At 45.5% G+C, this 15,921-nt stretch overlaps 2 protein-coding genes across 10 annotated transcripts in view; both read right to left on the bottom strand.

Annotated features, from left to right (window-relative positions):
• Positions 1-15,921, bottom strand: part of LOC146503850 (uncharacterized) — a 103,797-nt gene that overhangs the window by 615 nt on the left and 87,261 nt on the right. Inside the window, exon 2 of the mRNA XM_085184382.1 lies at positions 1,066-14,821. Within this exon, the coding sequence (XP_085040508.1) occupies positions 1,066-2,436 (1,371 nt within the window). The 5' untranslated portion in view covers positions 2,437-14,821. The remainder of the gene's footprint in view (positions 1-1,065; positions 14,822-15,921) is intronic.
• Positions 1-15,921, bottom strand: part of pak1 (p21 protein (Cdc42/Rac)-activated kinase 1) — a 76,105-nt gene that overhangs the window by 57,509 nt on the left and 2,675 nt on the right. The gene's annotated exons all lie outside the window — the stretch shown is intronic.

The following is a 15,921-nucleotide window of genomic DNA, read 5'->3' as shown; positions in this document are numbered from 1 at the left end:
ACACAAGTCCGGAGGCCGGCCGCGCGGAAGGTAGTAGCGGCATTCGGGAGGTCGTCCATATCGACGATGACGCCCAACAAGCGGCCTGGCAGATGACCGCCGATGTCGAGGCGGCAGTTTGGGACCTGAAGGTGGCGTGGCCCCCGCAGCACCAGGCGAGGAGGATGCTGAGGCTGGACCAGGCGAGGAGGATGCTGAGGCTGGACCAGGCGACGGCGAGGAGGATGCTGAGGCTGGACCAGGCGACGGCGAGGAGGATGCTGAGGCTGGACCAGGCGACGGCGTGGGTGAAGCTGGAGCTGGACCAGGCGACGGCGTGGGTGAAGCCGAGGCTGCAGCTGGCGACGGCGTGGGTGAAGCCGAGGAGGCTGCAGTTGGCGACGGCGTGGGTGAAGCCGAGGAGGCTGCAGCTGGCGACGGCGTGGGTGAAGCCGAGGAGGCTGCAGCTGGCGACGGCGTGGGTGAAGCCGAGGAGGCTGCAGCTGGCGACGGCGTGGGTGAAGACACGGAGGCTGCAGCTGGCGACGGCGTGGGTGAAGACACGGAGGCTGCAGCTGGCGACGGCGTGGGTGAAGACACGGAGGCTGCAGCTGGCGACGGCGTGGGTGAAGCCAAGGCTGCAGCTGGCGAGGATGAAGACCCGGAGGCTGCAGCTGGCGAGGATGAAGACCCGGAGGCTGCAGCTGGCGAGGATGAAGACACGGAGGCTGCAGCTGGCGAGGATGAAGACACGGAGGCTGCTGCTGCCGGCGGTGTGGATGGAGCGGCAGCCGGCGAGGATGATGAGGCTGCAGCTGGCGGCTGGACGGGCTCCTCGGGCCCTCCAGCTGACGAGGCAGAAGACTGGACGGGCTCCTCGGGCCCTCCAGCGGACGAGGCAGAAGACTGGACGGGCTCCTCGGGCCCTCCAGCGGACGGGACAGGAGGCTGGACGGGCTCCTCGGGCCCTCCAGTGAGAACAGTCTCAGGACCAGCGGGCACAGGGGCCCCTGGCAGGCACAGAACAGAACCAGCAGGCGCGGAGACCTCTGGCGGGCGCAGAACAGAACCAGCAGGCGCGGAGACCTCTGGCGGGCGCAGAACTGAACCAGCAGGCGCGGAGACCTCTGGCGGGCGCAGAACTGAACCAGCAGGCGCGGGGACCTCTGGCGGGCGCAGAACAGAACCAGCAGGCGCGGGGACCTCTGGCGGGCGCAGAACAGAACCAGCAGGCGCGGGGACCTCTGGCGGGCGCAGAACAGAACCAGCAGGCGCACGGGCCTCTGGCGGGAACAGATCAGAACCAGCAGGCGCACGGGCCTCTGGCGGGAACAAATCAGAACCAGCAGGCGCACGGGCCTCTGGCAGGAACAGATCAGAACCAGCAGGCACGGTGGCCTCTGGCAAACACAAAGCTGACTGCAGCTGCACCAAGCATTGACTCAGCTCAGGCAGCGACAGCCGGGTGCAGTCCTCAGCTGGCTTCTTTACCTCCAGGGGTCCAGAGTCTGCTGGGGGCTGAAACCCAGCCTCTGGGGAGGCCCTGGAGTGCGTCTCAGTCTCAGAACTGGCCAGCTCTTGAGGAACGTTTTTATAGTCATTAGGTTTGTCTCTCTGCTTAGAATAAGAAGTTTTTGAACTGTCCTTTATGGGTTGAACTGTTATGGCTTGCTGTACCAGAGGAGTTGGTGAAGATGATGGCTGAATAGGTGGCTGAGCTGAGGGCGACTGAAGTAAAGGTTGAGACAATAATGGTGGGGAAGTTGGAGACTGAACGGAGGATAAGGCTAATGATTCTTCTGCCAACTGGGCTACTGACTGGGCTATGGATTGTAACATGGTTTGTAATAGGTCTGGCTGTGACTGTAAGTGAGCTATGGATTGTGAGGCTGAATGTGATGGGGGTGGTGACTGAGCGGCTAACTGAGCTAGTGGCTGCTGGGCAGCTAACCGAGCTACCGGCTGGGCAGCTGGCTCAAAAAACACAGCCCCGGTATAAACAGTCACAGGTTCAGGCGAAACAGACAGAGTGTCTTTTCCACTCACCACAGCCGGCAACTCAGAACTCTCGGGGCCCGGCTGTGGCGATGGGCGTCGGCGGCGTGAACGTCGCTTCCTTCTCGGAGATAGCTCCGACCGGCCGGGTAATTCCACATCCGGCGGGCCGGGCCGCAGATTCCCCGGCGGGCAGTGCAACACATTCACCGCCGGGCTGGGTCGGGAAGCGGTAGCAGCTGGAGGGTGAAGGTGAAGTTCATGAAGAATGAAGTCCTGTGCGAGCGGGTGAAGAGAGTCCAGTAGCCAGGAGTGAGCAAAGATTAATTGCTGTAGCCTGGCTTCTACAGCGCGGTGAAATTCCTCCCCCTCATGTTCCAGCCACAGGTTAACTAACCTTGAAACGGAGTCAATCACCCCCTCCCGAAACTCCTGGTTAGGTGCGGATGCTGCTGGGTCCATGTTTGGTCGGCTCGTACTGTCACGGCTGGCGGGGTGAGCTGTGTGGTGTGGAGGAAAGGAGGACCCAAAATGCAGACAGCGACTGGTGATTCGAGTGAGGTTTATTTACAAGTGGTGGAGTGGCAAAACAGGCAGTGAGGGGAGAGTATTTACAGTACACAAATAACAGAACTGAGGGCAGAACAGAACATAAACCTAAACTGGGTGAGCTAAATAACAAACCTGAGATCATACGAATGGGGTGGGAGGCAGAGAGACGCAGACGAGGAACAGGACACCATGAAACACAGACGAGCCGACAACGAACACAGACCGACACCCACTATAAATACACACACCAGGTAATCAGGAAATGGCACACAGGAGGGGACACAGCTGGAACTAATGGGCATAACGAGACACAGACCTACAAAGTAAAACAGGAAACACACAGACTGTTTTACACAACCAACTGGGGACACGATCAGAGCGCAGAGGAGAGACACAGGTAGGGATGATAGAACACACAACTCAAACCCTACGAACAAATACAAGATCAGAATAAACTAGAAAAGTGATAATAATGAACTGAAAGCGCTGGGTCACCGACCCAGGACCATGACACAAACACTCACAGCCTGACTCAGACTGGCTGTAATCACAGGTTTACAAACTGCCATGTCATTTATAAATGCAGAATCCCAACACGTTACAACCCGAATCAGCTGATGAGCCCAACTCGTCTGTGACACGTCTCTTTGAAATAGGAGACTTGACTCAAACGGTTGTTGTTCTCGTTATGTTCCTAGGTAAGAGCAAAGCTCTCATCTCTCATGTCCCTATATAATTTTTCAGTTAAACTGTCGTCCTGCGGGCACTATGTCACTATTTGTGGAGGAATTTCTGTTCAACACCTCTGAGGTTAGCCCGATAAATTAACTTTTGCTGTTCATTCACGGCTGAAGCAACAACAACATGAAGCTCAGCTTGAAAATCCACCGAGTTGCTCTCTAAACTTCTGCCCGTCTGTCCACGTCCGTCAGATGAAACAAACACATACGAGTCAGATGACTCGTGCATGAAATGTGTTTGGCAGAAAAATGTGAGAGTAGTTCTGTTTCGTGGCCGCACGCCCAATTATTCCCGCTGAGCATGATGACATGTGCTGACAGACAGCTAATGGAGATGCTCACAGGAAAATATGTCAGAACTTCAGGCTAGCTTCACCAGGGTTCGATTTTTTTCTTTATCTTTAGTTTAGTTTAGTTTTAGTCTTTTTAATTATTATCATACGGGGATTATTTGTCAGAAAACGACAATAGACATTACAATACAAAAACACTTTGTGAAGGCAGTCATGCAGGAATAATTCACTTTTTTTAGTCCAGCTTTTTTCCTTCTACAGTTTACTAAAATATGTTACTTTAGCTGACTGTAATAAAAGCCATAAAAACAGCATTCATTCACCCAAAGAAACTTTAAATTGCTCTAGGTTAATATTCATGTCTAACCTCAGAATTTACCACCTAATGGGCAGTTTTTCCCACATCTTTATTATAAAAGAAACACAAAGGTAATGCATGCTTCTGAATAGGGCTGCCACGATTACGTCGACTATCAAAATCATCGACGACTAATTTAATAGTTGACGCGTCGTTTGAAGCTTTGTAAGATCCTGAAAGACGCAGGAATAAGTAGTAGGATTTAAGAGTGTAATAACGGACTGAAACAGAAGAGGGCAGCACTGCATGTACAAGGATGCCAGCTGCCGTTAAACCCCGAAGAAGAAGAAGAAGAAGAAGTCGTCTCCGGTATCGTAGCTGTGTCCAAATTCGAGGACTCCAACAAACGCGGCCAACAATGTGTCCACCTTTTCCCCAGATTTGAAGGACGGGTCGTGTGTATCCTTTGTGGCCCAACCTATCCCAGAATTCATAGCGCAGCCCAGCCAATTCCAGTTTCCAACAATGGCGGAAGCTACTTAGTTTTAATATTACTCTTTCTGGGTCACAAAATAAACTTTTAAGATATTTTCAGTCGAGAGCATAGCTGTGTAAACTTTAAATATGTGCTTGATTTATCAAGACATCACATATTTGTAAAAGTGCTCCAACATTTTCAGAGCTCACTAGAGCCGGCAAGAACATCGGACTTCCGGCAAGAACATAGGACTTCCGGCACATCATTTTCAGATCCCCGCAGCCTTTCGCTACTCAGGTTAAACGTGATACATAAGCCACTTAGATAACTTAAAAATGTTAATTTGGCTTTTTTCAGTATTTTATTTGTTCCTGAGTAAATCAGTTTGGCTGAGATTGTCTTTACTTTTAGTTAGCACATACCGTAAACACTTCAAGCTGTAAGCTAATGATAGTCATATAAGAGCAGATGCTGCTGGTGCAATAAGCTGTACTTTTACGTCCAATGGATGATGATCTGATTAGTCGACTAATCGCAAAAATAATCGGTGACTAGTTGACTATCAAAATAATCATTTGTGGCAGCCCTATTTCTGAATTTGGTACTCAAATAAGAACGGCTTTGTGAAAGCAAGACAGCGACGTGATCATTACTGGTAAAAACCAGATCTTTATAAACTAAAACAGAAGTGCTGCTCATTAAAAAACATACAATGTTCAGCTTCAGATATCAAGGCATTTAACTGTCACTGTAATTGCTGCTTTAACAGCATATACTTTAAACTTTTCATTTAGCATCTGGTGAAGAGCCTGTGCTTAGTCTTATCTAGGGGTGGGGGAAAAAATCGATACTGTGTAGTATCGTGATATTTTGTTTGCTAATAATGTATCGATACAGGGACAGCAGAAATCGATATTTTGTTACAAAAAAGGTTTTTGTGCTCTGACTTCAGAGCATGTTGAGCCTTTTTCTGAGCAAGAATCCTGACATTCCTTCACTGTCCAAATGTGTTTAACTTTTTTTTTGGCAGCAATAAACATGACAGTTTACTTATTTTAATTTAAGACATGTTTTATTTTAATTAAGTCTAAAACTTTTTTATTTAATGTAAAATTATATTTTGTTTTAATTTACTTTCAAATTCTTCAGTTGCTGAATGGGCTGCATAGTTTTCATAAATTGCATAGTTCAGAATAGCTATAATTGTACCAGATGGTTGCATTCAGTTAAGTTGGACTAGACTGTGATACAAACCGTTCAGTTTGTCAACAATAAAACTGAAATGAGAGAAAGACTGAGTGTGAGACTTTGATATTAGATAAAATGAATATTGATAAAATTTACCTTTATGTACAGAATCTGAATATCACAAAATATTTTTTAAAAATTGCAATAATATCGTATCGTGCGTTAAGTATTGTGATAATATCGTATCGTGGGATATATGGTGATTCCCACCTCTAGTCTTATCAGGATTTAATAAACACTTAAGTCTAACCTGTACCTGTAGATCCTGAGTTAGTGCACTTCTAAGTATAAAACTGTGTCTTCAGCATAGCAATGCACAGGTCTCAGTGGTCCCAGGTCATGTGCTCGGTGAATAGGACAGGGCTAAGTACTGACCCCTGTGGAATGCCTTTCGTTTATAAAATTGTCAGAAAGGAACTGAAATAAGCACAGACTTCTGTTAGGAAGGTAAAGTGAATGCTTTGCCTTCATAACACATGTGCTTTTTCACTCCCAATGGCAAATTAATCACCAAGAAAAATCCTAGAAATTGGCGTGAAAATCTAATGACAGCACTGAAATTTACAGCTCTACCCAGGAAATTTAAGAGCCCACTTGTGATAAGCTGGGAGTGACAGACCCGTCTCACTATTTCCTAAATCTTGTGCCTCACCAAAGGAAGCCTTCTGTGCATGTGGGAAAGAAAACAGGCTGGAGAGAAAGAGATAGGGTGCATGTGGAGGGCAAGCTGACACACTTGACTGGCCATATTTAAAATTTGTAGAGTGTGTTGGCGAGAGAAGAGGGTGTTGTTCCTGCGTTTCTGTTGAAACGGAGGTGAGAACTCAGTTTGAAACGTCCCCCTGGGGAAGGGACAAGATGGGTGAGAGGGAGAGAAAATGAGTGAGCTGGCTCTTGGCCTGAGAGCGATAAGAAGAAATAAACCAGGACAGACAGTAAATAAGACTCAGTAACAGGCACAGATAAAGCGTAAAAACAGCCTCCCTGACCGCAGGCAGCACGGGGAGCTTTCTTAATTTCATACTTACAGCTAATAAGTGATATTCTCCCAAGAATATTGGATAATATTCTGGAAATAAAATGTCTCCTGTACTCAAAGTGCCAATTGGTGCCATGAGCGTATGAGCCAATCATGCTGAGGCATGTGTGCGGTCGAGGTTTTTATCATTTCAGTTGCTCGTTGGTAGAAAAACCCACTTGTTATAAAGATGTAGCTAGTCCCACGTGAAGCTGTGGGACTGCTGGCTGAGCTGTGGGTATGATGGAGAGACTAAGAACATGAGTGCAAGCGGTGGAGCGTCCTCTGAGCGGTGGCTTGTCTCAGACACTCAGGTGGGGAGCTATAGGAGACCCCGGAGCAGACTCAGGACACAATGGAGAGATTTTGTCTCTTAGGTGGATCGGGAACCCCTCATATCTCCCAGGAGACATCCCCAATGAGATCCCTGAATCAACTGAGCTGCCTCGTCTGAACGTGGAGGAGCAGCAGCTCGAATAACTGAGCTCCTCACCGTATCTCTGAGCCCAGACACTCTTAACAAGAAGCTCACATCCACCACTTTTTTCCGGTCACTACCCACAGCTCGTGGATCTATGTGAGGGTAGAGCCACAGAGGTTTAAAAGTTCACGTATCCTTACATGATATTCTCTGTAGAAATTAAAGATGAAACTTCTCCTGCTCTCATTTGAAATAAGCTTTTATTGTGCTTTAAATGTGAAAACAAGGAGAACATCCCTCAGGCAAAAATAGCAAAGATATAACTACAGGATGAGAGCAAGAAAGAAACTTCCTCTATTTGACAGGAGGAGAGATGGGGGGGTATTTATAGCTAATAACATTATAGTTGCTTCACTGGTTACTTCAGATAGACTGAAGGAGAGGAGAAAATGAGGGAAAAGAGGGCGAAGAGGACGAAAGGAATACACGAGGACATGGTGTACAGAGAAAAGCGTGAAGAAGGAGAAAAAATGAAGATGCAGACGAGATAAATAAAAGATAAAAAAAGCTGAAGAAGATATGAAGAGTATGGGAGAAGGAAAGAGCTGGTGGGAGAGGACTTTGTGTATTTGGAAGTTTTTGCTGGGTGGTATCTGCAGGAATGATATCATGATGACAGCATTTAGAAATATCAGGACGATTTCAGGATTGGAACTCCCCCTGCTTCCAACTCAGAAACAGTTTGCCGTTAAAGTCTGCAAACATCCACCGTGTTGCAACAGGCGAACATTTCTAGTACCGATTGCAGATTGCAGATTATTCCGTCTATAAAATGTCAGAAAACACTTCTCCGAGCTCAGTGTTTTATCTTCCAGCTGCCTACTGCGTCAAACTAAACGATAAAACGTGGAGAGTGAGTTTAATAATATTTGTTCAATTTTATCGCACGTTAAGGACGCGGTAAACCCAAAAAGTTGGCAGAACCTGTGATAAAACATCAAGGAAACTGACTGTCAGTCGTTTTAAGCTTTTAATAATTTTAAGTAAAGAAAATACTGGAAACATACAAAGAAAAGCTGTTGGTGTAGCAGGTTCGAAAAACCTCCAACCTGCTGTAGCGTTACTCTCCTCCATGCTACGTTAGCCTCCCGCTAACAGAGAACATCATAAAACAGATCAGCACATGGATCAGGAGACATGATGTCACATCTGTGTCTTTGCTCTTGGTTTCTTTAGATTAATTTATTAATATTAGTTTTAAGAGATGAGGTCAAATCATTTTCTTTGACTAAATTCTTTTTATTATTAACAATTCTTGGACATGCTTTGACTGTGGACTTATGGACCCCTGCAGGTGTAACACCTTTATTCAGTTATAAGTGTGAACTGAGCCTGAAGTTTAAATGAACTTGTGCAGACGTGCTGCACAGCCCTCTCAGCCGAGGTCACCTCTCAGGCACGTCACAAACAACCATCGCATTCATCTCCTAGCAATCCAACAAAACACATGTGATCACATGACGATGTAATCTACAGTCACACCGTGGTCTGTCCTGGGGGGTGTAAGGCTACAGGGTGTGAATGCAATACCTCAACAGGGAACTATTCACACACACGTATGGACACACACACACACACACACACACACACACACACACACACGGAGTCTCTGCGTTGCTCTTCTATCTGTTTATGGTTCTTTTGTCTCTCTCACTCAGTGTGTTGCTGTAAGGTGTGGTTGGTCACAATGAGTGGGTGGTTCCTCCACCATATGGTCCCTGGACACACACATGATTACACGCATGCACACACACACACACACACACAAACATAGGACATGAGCTCTAAAGAAGTGGTGATTCGGCCTTGACTGTATCTTCACTTGCAGAAGTCCTTCGTGGTATTTTCGTGTTCACGTCTGTTTGTTGTCTGTTTCAGACAGAAAACTGTGAATGGTGTGTATTAAATTATTATAATGATTTTATCTGTTAATCTTTAGTACCACAAAAAAGCCTTTATTTAAAAGACCAGCTAAAATAAAATAACTGTTTTACATGGTCATTTCACTCACAGATGCATATTTATTGGACTTTTCACAGTTTTTTTTTACATTTTATTGTCTTTTTACAGTGTTTATTATTTTACGTATAAACCATTTTAAATTTGACTTTATTCCTTTGATGTTTTGTCTTTTTGATGTATTTCAATTGACTTATTATTACATATTATTTAATTTTTGCTTTGATCTTGTTGTGCCCTGTTATCATCTTGCTGTGAAGCTCTCTTGCGAGAAAAGTATCAAGCACAGTCTGACTGATGGGTAAACGGTCTACGATTTGGATCCAGAAGCCTGAGGGACTGATAAGGACAGGAGGGATATTTGCGGTTTTAAGCTGTGGTTCAGATAAAGAAGCACTTGTGATGTGAAACACTACTTCTGAACACAAGTGCCAAAGAGCTTATGGTCTTCAAGGACACATAAAGAAGTGGTCATGTGACAGCACGTGCTAACATGCTGTGTTATGTTAGAGCAGCAGGTTGCTCCTGAGCTGTCTTCAAAAACAGGCTCAGCTTAAAACAGCAGGTCTCTGTCTTAGTGCAGGAAACTCAGTGCTGACAGCAAATAAATGAAATCACTGATGTTGCTCCTGAATGGCTCCACCTGCGACAGCTTCTGCCTCTCCTGGGGTGAGGGCTCTGATCAGGCCGTGTGGCGACTCCAGGTTTAATGAAACTGATCTGAAGCAGTGGAATATTTCAACATTATAATTACATCCACAATATTAAAGCCATCTTTTGATCCTGAACCATACTATTAACGGCTTAGAGGTGCACCATCACCCTTCCTTTCATCTGCCTCCACATCAACAAAGTGGATAAAATACCTAAGAAAAAAAAGAATCGAGCGAGGCTCACAGCTTTCATCTGGATTCAGCCAGTCAGCCTGTTACGTGGAGAGAAAAGGAGCGTGCTGTTGGGGTTCGTCTAGACGGCGTGCTCAGCAGCTCCAGCAGCCTTCCAGGCAGACAGGCTATCCATTATTCAGCTGCTGGCAGGCTTCTGGTGCTCCACAGTCAGTATTACTATTTATGCTGGTACAGTTTGTGAGTTAGTGTCTGTGAAGGTTCTCAGTCATCCAGGTCATCGTAGTCAAAGGAGCTTGCAAAGAAAAGCGTCTGGACTTTAAGTTACTTGAAGACGTTTCACCTCTCATCCGAGAAGCTTCTTCAGTTCTAAGGTCAAATGGTGGGGAGTCCCAGATATAAACCTAGTGGGAGTGTCCCCCCACAGAGGGACAAAATGACCCCCTGATGATCCTCTAATCGCCTGAGCCAAGGTGTGGAACTGGGTGTGGGTCCCAATCAGCCAGAGTTTCGGGTGAGTTTATTGTGAAACCTGGCCCCACCTTATCATGCGAATTCCTGAGGTCAGATGGCCCAGGATGTGAGTGGGAGTTAAGGCGTCTGGGAAGGGATCTCAAAACTGGATTATAGATGGCAGAGAGTTGGTGTCGTAAACCACCGCCTCTGTTCAAAGATGGTCGCTCACAGTGGACATAGATGGCTTCTTTCACTCCTCTTTCAAACCATCTGTCCTCTCTGTCCAAAATGTGAACATTGGCATCCTCGAAAGAGTGTCCTTTATCCTTAAGATGCAGATGGACAGCAAAGTCTTGTCCTGTGGAGGTGGCTCTTCTGTGTTGTGCCATGCGCTTGTGAAGTGGCTGTTTGGTCTCTCCAATGTAGAGGTCTGGGCATTCCTCGCTGCACTGTACGGCGCAATGCACAATGTGGTGTATGCCGTACGCTTTTCTTTGCAAGCTCCTTTGACTTTGTGAGTTAGTGTCTCAGAAAAATACTGTATGCAAGTTAACAAGTAATTAACTTCAGTGCTGATTGTAGAAAATCTGCCTGAATTTATATCTGCAGCTAATTATGTTCCATCAATAGCTCAGAAGTCATTTAAATCGTGCTCTATCTCCTCCCAGGCTTTTCTATTCATCACACCAGCCAGGTAATGCTAGCAACACTGCTGAGTCTGCACAAATCTGACAGTTAAAGATGGAGATTAACACTTATTCACTGTTTCACAATCACACAACCAGAAACCGGGTCAAAGGTAGCCTGTTTTTGTCCATCCAGCAGCCGGGGCTGGGTGATGCATCCATGTTTTAAAACACCCCACAGAAAATTAAAGTTGTAGGTCTTCTTTGTGAATGAGTTTATTTCCAGTTTATCTCACAATAACATGTTAGTCTGGATCCAAAACAACAAATTACAACACAAACTAACCAACCAGACGGCTGGAAGTAAAATTACAGTTATTGTCAATAGAGTCTGAACTTGAACTTCCTACCTTCACCTTAGTGGGTTTGGGTTAACCGGTGATTCTAGATTGCCCACAGGTGTGAATGTGGCAGCGGATGGTTGTCAGTCTATGTGGCCATGTCCACACTAATATGTTTTAGTTTGAAAACGCATCGTTTTCTCTGCGTTTTGGCCTCTAGTCCACACTGAGACGGCGTTTTGGGTCAAGGAAAACGCAGCGTTTTGAAAACACTTACATTTTAAAACGCAGTTTTCGTGTCGCAATGTGGACAGCGAACGCGGAGACTTTTCGAAAACGATGACACATTTTAGTCATGTGATGCAATCATGTGACCAATTAAGCCAAGATAGCGGAGGGCATTACACAGCAGTTGTTTTGTTTGCTCTCAGTTTTGACAGCCCTATTAAAGATTCATATCAGTCTGTACATGCTCCAGATAGCTTTTCTTCAAATTATTTAATTCTCACTCGCTTTTGCAACTTTGTACTTCTGTGTTACTCGCAGCAACAACTCCACCTCACTGTTAGCCCATTTAAAAAACTCGGTGCTTTTCCTCGACATTTTGCCGCGACGTTTCAAAGAGCCGGAAAGTAAATAAGCGGCAGACAGAAATGAGGCAGGCCGAATCTCCTTGCGTTTCACGCATGCGCAGGACTGTAACATAAGCGCTTTCGGCTGTTTCAATGTGGACGCACAACTCTGTGAAAACAACTGAAAACACTAGTGTGGACGCGGAGCGTTTTCAGACGAAAACGCCGTTTTCAAATCTCTCCGGGCTAGTGTGGACGGAGCCTGTGTGTTAGCCCTGTGACAGACTGATGACTTGTCCAGGGTGTACCCTGCCTCTTGCTCTAAGACAGCTGGGATAGCTGGAGCATGAATTGGATAAGCGGAAGAGAGTGAATGGATGGACCTATGGTTACGAGTAATGGCTAGCAACTAAAAACGTGGCTGGGCTCTCCATTAGAGAGAGTGAAGAGCTCAGTCTTTGCCTCCTCAATACTTCTTAGGTCAGGCATTTTTGGCATGTCTAACTGGGAGGAGGCCCCAGGGCTAGATTCAGGGCAGCCTGGAGATATTACATTCAGGGCTGGACTGGGACAAAAAATCGGCCCGGGCATTTTGACTAGAGACCGCCCCACCAGGTATTATAAGAAAAGCCATAAAGCCTTTGAATGAAAACAAATGCTGTTGTGACAGTGATGTATGCTGTCCTGTTGGTATATGTATAATTTCTATACATTTTACATCAGATGGAAAGTTTGATCGTAAGACTTAGATAATTATTTTTTAAAAGCGAGACATTTTAAATGAGAATAAGAAAGAAAAGTATTTCTTTGTGCCCCCCTTTCCCTGTTAATGCCCTACCTGGCCCCCTGGCAAAACTTTGCTCACTGAAAATGAATAAATGACTTCATTTGAGAATCATGTGCTTTACACCTTTCTGTGTGGTTTGTTTCTGGTAGAATAAGAGACTTGCATTGTAAGTCAACAGGTCTAATTCACTCAGAGTCAAACAAACCATCTCTGTGGTTAAAAATAACTTCAATGACAGGTGAGACAGAGCCAAAAGACACACACACACACACACACACACCCACACGCGCACACACACACACACACGGTCCTCAGTCTCCTGAAGAGGCCGAGCCCAAAGCCACAGGAGCCAAATGGGTCATTAAGTCCTCCCAGCTTTCCTCGCTCCTGTCAGGCTGTCGAGGTGTCAAAGCCACAACCGGGTGGCCTCCTGCTTCACATGGGGCCATTAAAACATTTCAGACACACCCCTAATTTCCATGGCAACCACTGCCTTGCCATCACCCCTTCAACAACAATGTCGTGTTCATCACAGCTTTCTTCCACTGGTAGAGGAGCACTTTCACACCACTACACTCGATCTACGCTGACTCGTATTTGGCTCTCCGGCTCAGTTATCGGCTTCACCTTTTCTTCACACAAGGAAACCAGAGAGAGCAAAGTGACACCCCCGCTAACATCAACTAACACCAAGGTCAGCTACGTGACATTTGTGTTGATGGTCACAGAGACAAATTAGGACATCTCAAAGTCGTAAAAAACACCTGGCTCCCTAATCAACCGTTTTTTCCGTCAAGAAGGAGGCGTTTGATATGAAATGAGACAGCATGACATTCGTTTACGATCACTTCAATGATACATCAGTTCAGGAGCTCAGAGAATCACAAATGTACTAAATCCAGTAATTACATTACAATTGCATTTATGTCATGCTGGGTGGGAACATCAAACAAGCACACTTCTTTCATCCTGCGCTACAATCAGCTGATTTCAGTTTGTGTGTGGGAGGAGTTAAATGGTGGAGCGAAGTAGAACTTGTCAGCGTCTCCATCCCAGCAGCCAGTCTGTTACCTGATCTTCGACAGGTAACAGACTGATGGGCAATCAGGCTTGCAGCCTCCATGTTTCTACAGTAGAATCACCATGACGACCACTTTAAAGAGCCTTTGGGCTGGTTTTGATGCTTTGTGTAAACATTGAAATAAATACCGGATGTGTACTCTTGTTAGGACATTAGCACAGGGATTGTTGGTGTGTGGGACTGTAGCTTATGGTTTATGTCATTAACTGGTAATTATGTAACAATGTGTTTCAGGTCATTTTACAAAGTAACAAGAAAATAAATGTAACAAACTGGTTTTGTTCTGGGCAATTAAGCAACGTACTGCATTACTTTTAGGAAAAATAATTACTTTTCATGGATACTTTAACTAAAAAATAGTATATTATGTGTCGAACAATACAAAAATTTTTAATTTATTTTATCAACTTTCCTTCTGACGGTGCTGTCTGTGTTGAGCGCTCAGTGGATCTGCGCTCGACAGTGCAGCCTAGGCGGAGTAGTCGAACGCAGATTCACTGAGCACAGCGCAAGCTAGCAGACAGAAGCTAAGCTCCTTGCAACATGGCAAATTGAACCTCCCCCACCCTCATTCAGATCTGGCGTTTGGAACTATTTTGGTTTTCATGTGAAGTATGACCCTGAAGGTAAGCGTGTCATGGACTAAAGTAAAACAGTATGTTGGATGTGCCAGCAATGCTCAATTACATGGGTGGGAACTAGTGTGTTAGCGCAGTTAGCTCGTTAACGTGTTGACACCGTCCAGCCCCACGCACGGGGCGATCCACGGTAGCTCGTTAACGGAGATTTGCCGTGTTGTGGCGTTAACGTCATTTCAATGAGATTTACGCTGACAGCACTAGTGGGAACACAACAAATATGACTGCACATTTATGCTGACATCATCCTAGTGCAAAGACAAGTGGAAGCAGAGAAAAACAACAAGCAGGCATGCTACAAACTTTACCCGAGTCATTTAGACAGCCGTTAGCACACGATTCTCCTTATGGGGACCTGATATGTTTAATATGCTGCTGAGAATATAGCCCAGAAGAAGCGTATAGTATAGCTTTTATTTTGGAAAGAGCCATTTCTCTGTAATAAACTCTCTTTTCCAAAGATGAGTGATTCCTCAATCAGATACAGGGCTCGCAAAATCGCTAGCGATTTTTCCAGTCGGGCTACCAAAATCTATCTCTGCCCTGCCCTCGGCCTATCGTAGGAAGGAAAAATCTATGTCAATGCTTTTGCATTCTTTCAGAAATGTAGCTGGGTAATTATGTCATTGGCATCGGTGAGCCACTGTCAATATGTGACATATTGAAATCGCGTTTGAATTTGCGCTTGTTCTTTGCTTTCACTTTGCAATCACGTGAACTGTGTATAGAGAGCCACAGCACTGATCGGTGAGTGATGATAATGTGCGCACCAATTCCTCTGACATCGTCTTATCAATCGTTAGCTTACTATGCAAACATGACAAGTGAAATCTCCGCAGCTTAAACATGTGAAAGGTTGATCACGCAGAGAATCGCTGAGCATTAAGTGAGTGCATGTGTCAAAGCAGCAGGATATATATTTTAGTTCTGCTGAGCCAAATAAGACAGGTCAGGGTGAAGAAGTGACAGCCAAAGAAAAGCTTACCACAAAACGGAAAAGTTATGACAAATCAGACTATAAGGCAAAAAGAAAGTGCAGCTTTATGGTTTCATGGACAAAAGAATTTCTGTGGCTGCAATATGACGAGCTAAATAACCAGGGCTGCACATAAGTGGTCCGCAGGTGCGCATTCGCTGTCAAAATAAAAAACGTGCACAAGATAAGAAGTTGCAACGCGTGTTTGCGTACATAAGATTTTCTGGAGGAGGACAGACATTTGTTTAGAACTCTTAAAGATGTCGAAGAAGCTCATTTAAGCAGTTACTTTGGTGTTCCTCCGCCTCCAAAGAAATGTCAGAAGGAGTCCGAACCACAAAAGAAGCGCGTATTCTCGGAAAAGTGGTTGCAGGAGGTGAGCTGGCTTCAAACAAATGATGAACGCACAAAGATGTGGTGCAGAATGTGCCGTGAAAATTTAATAAATGACAAATTAAAAAGGCATGAACTTTTTTTTTTTGTATCGAAAAAATATCGAACCGTGACACCAAAGTATCGAACTGAACCGAACCGTGAATTTTGTGTATCGTTGCACCC

This window comes from Neolamprologus multifasciatus, chromosome 14 (genome assembly GCF_963576455.1).
Source record: "Neolamprologus multifasciatus chromosome 14, fNeoMul1.2, whole genome shotgun sequence".
Classification (NCBI taxonomy): Eukaryota; Metazoa; Chordata; class Actinopteri; order Cichliformes; family Cichlidae; genus Neolamprologus; species Neolamprologus multifasciatus.
This window is presented reverse-complemented; position numbering and strand designations above follow the sequence as displayed.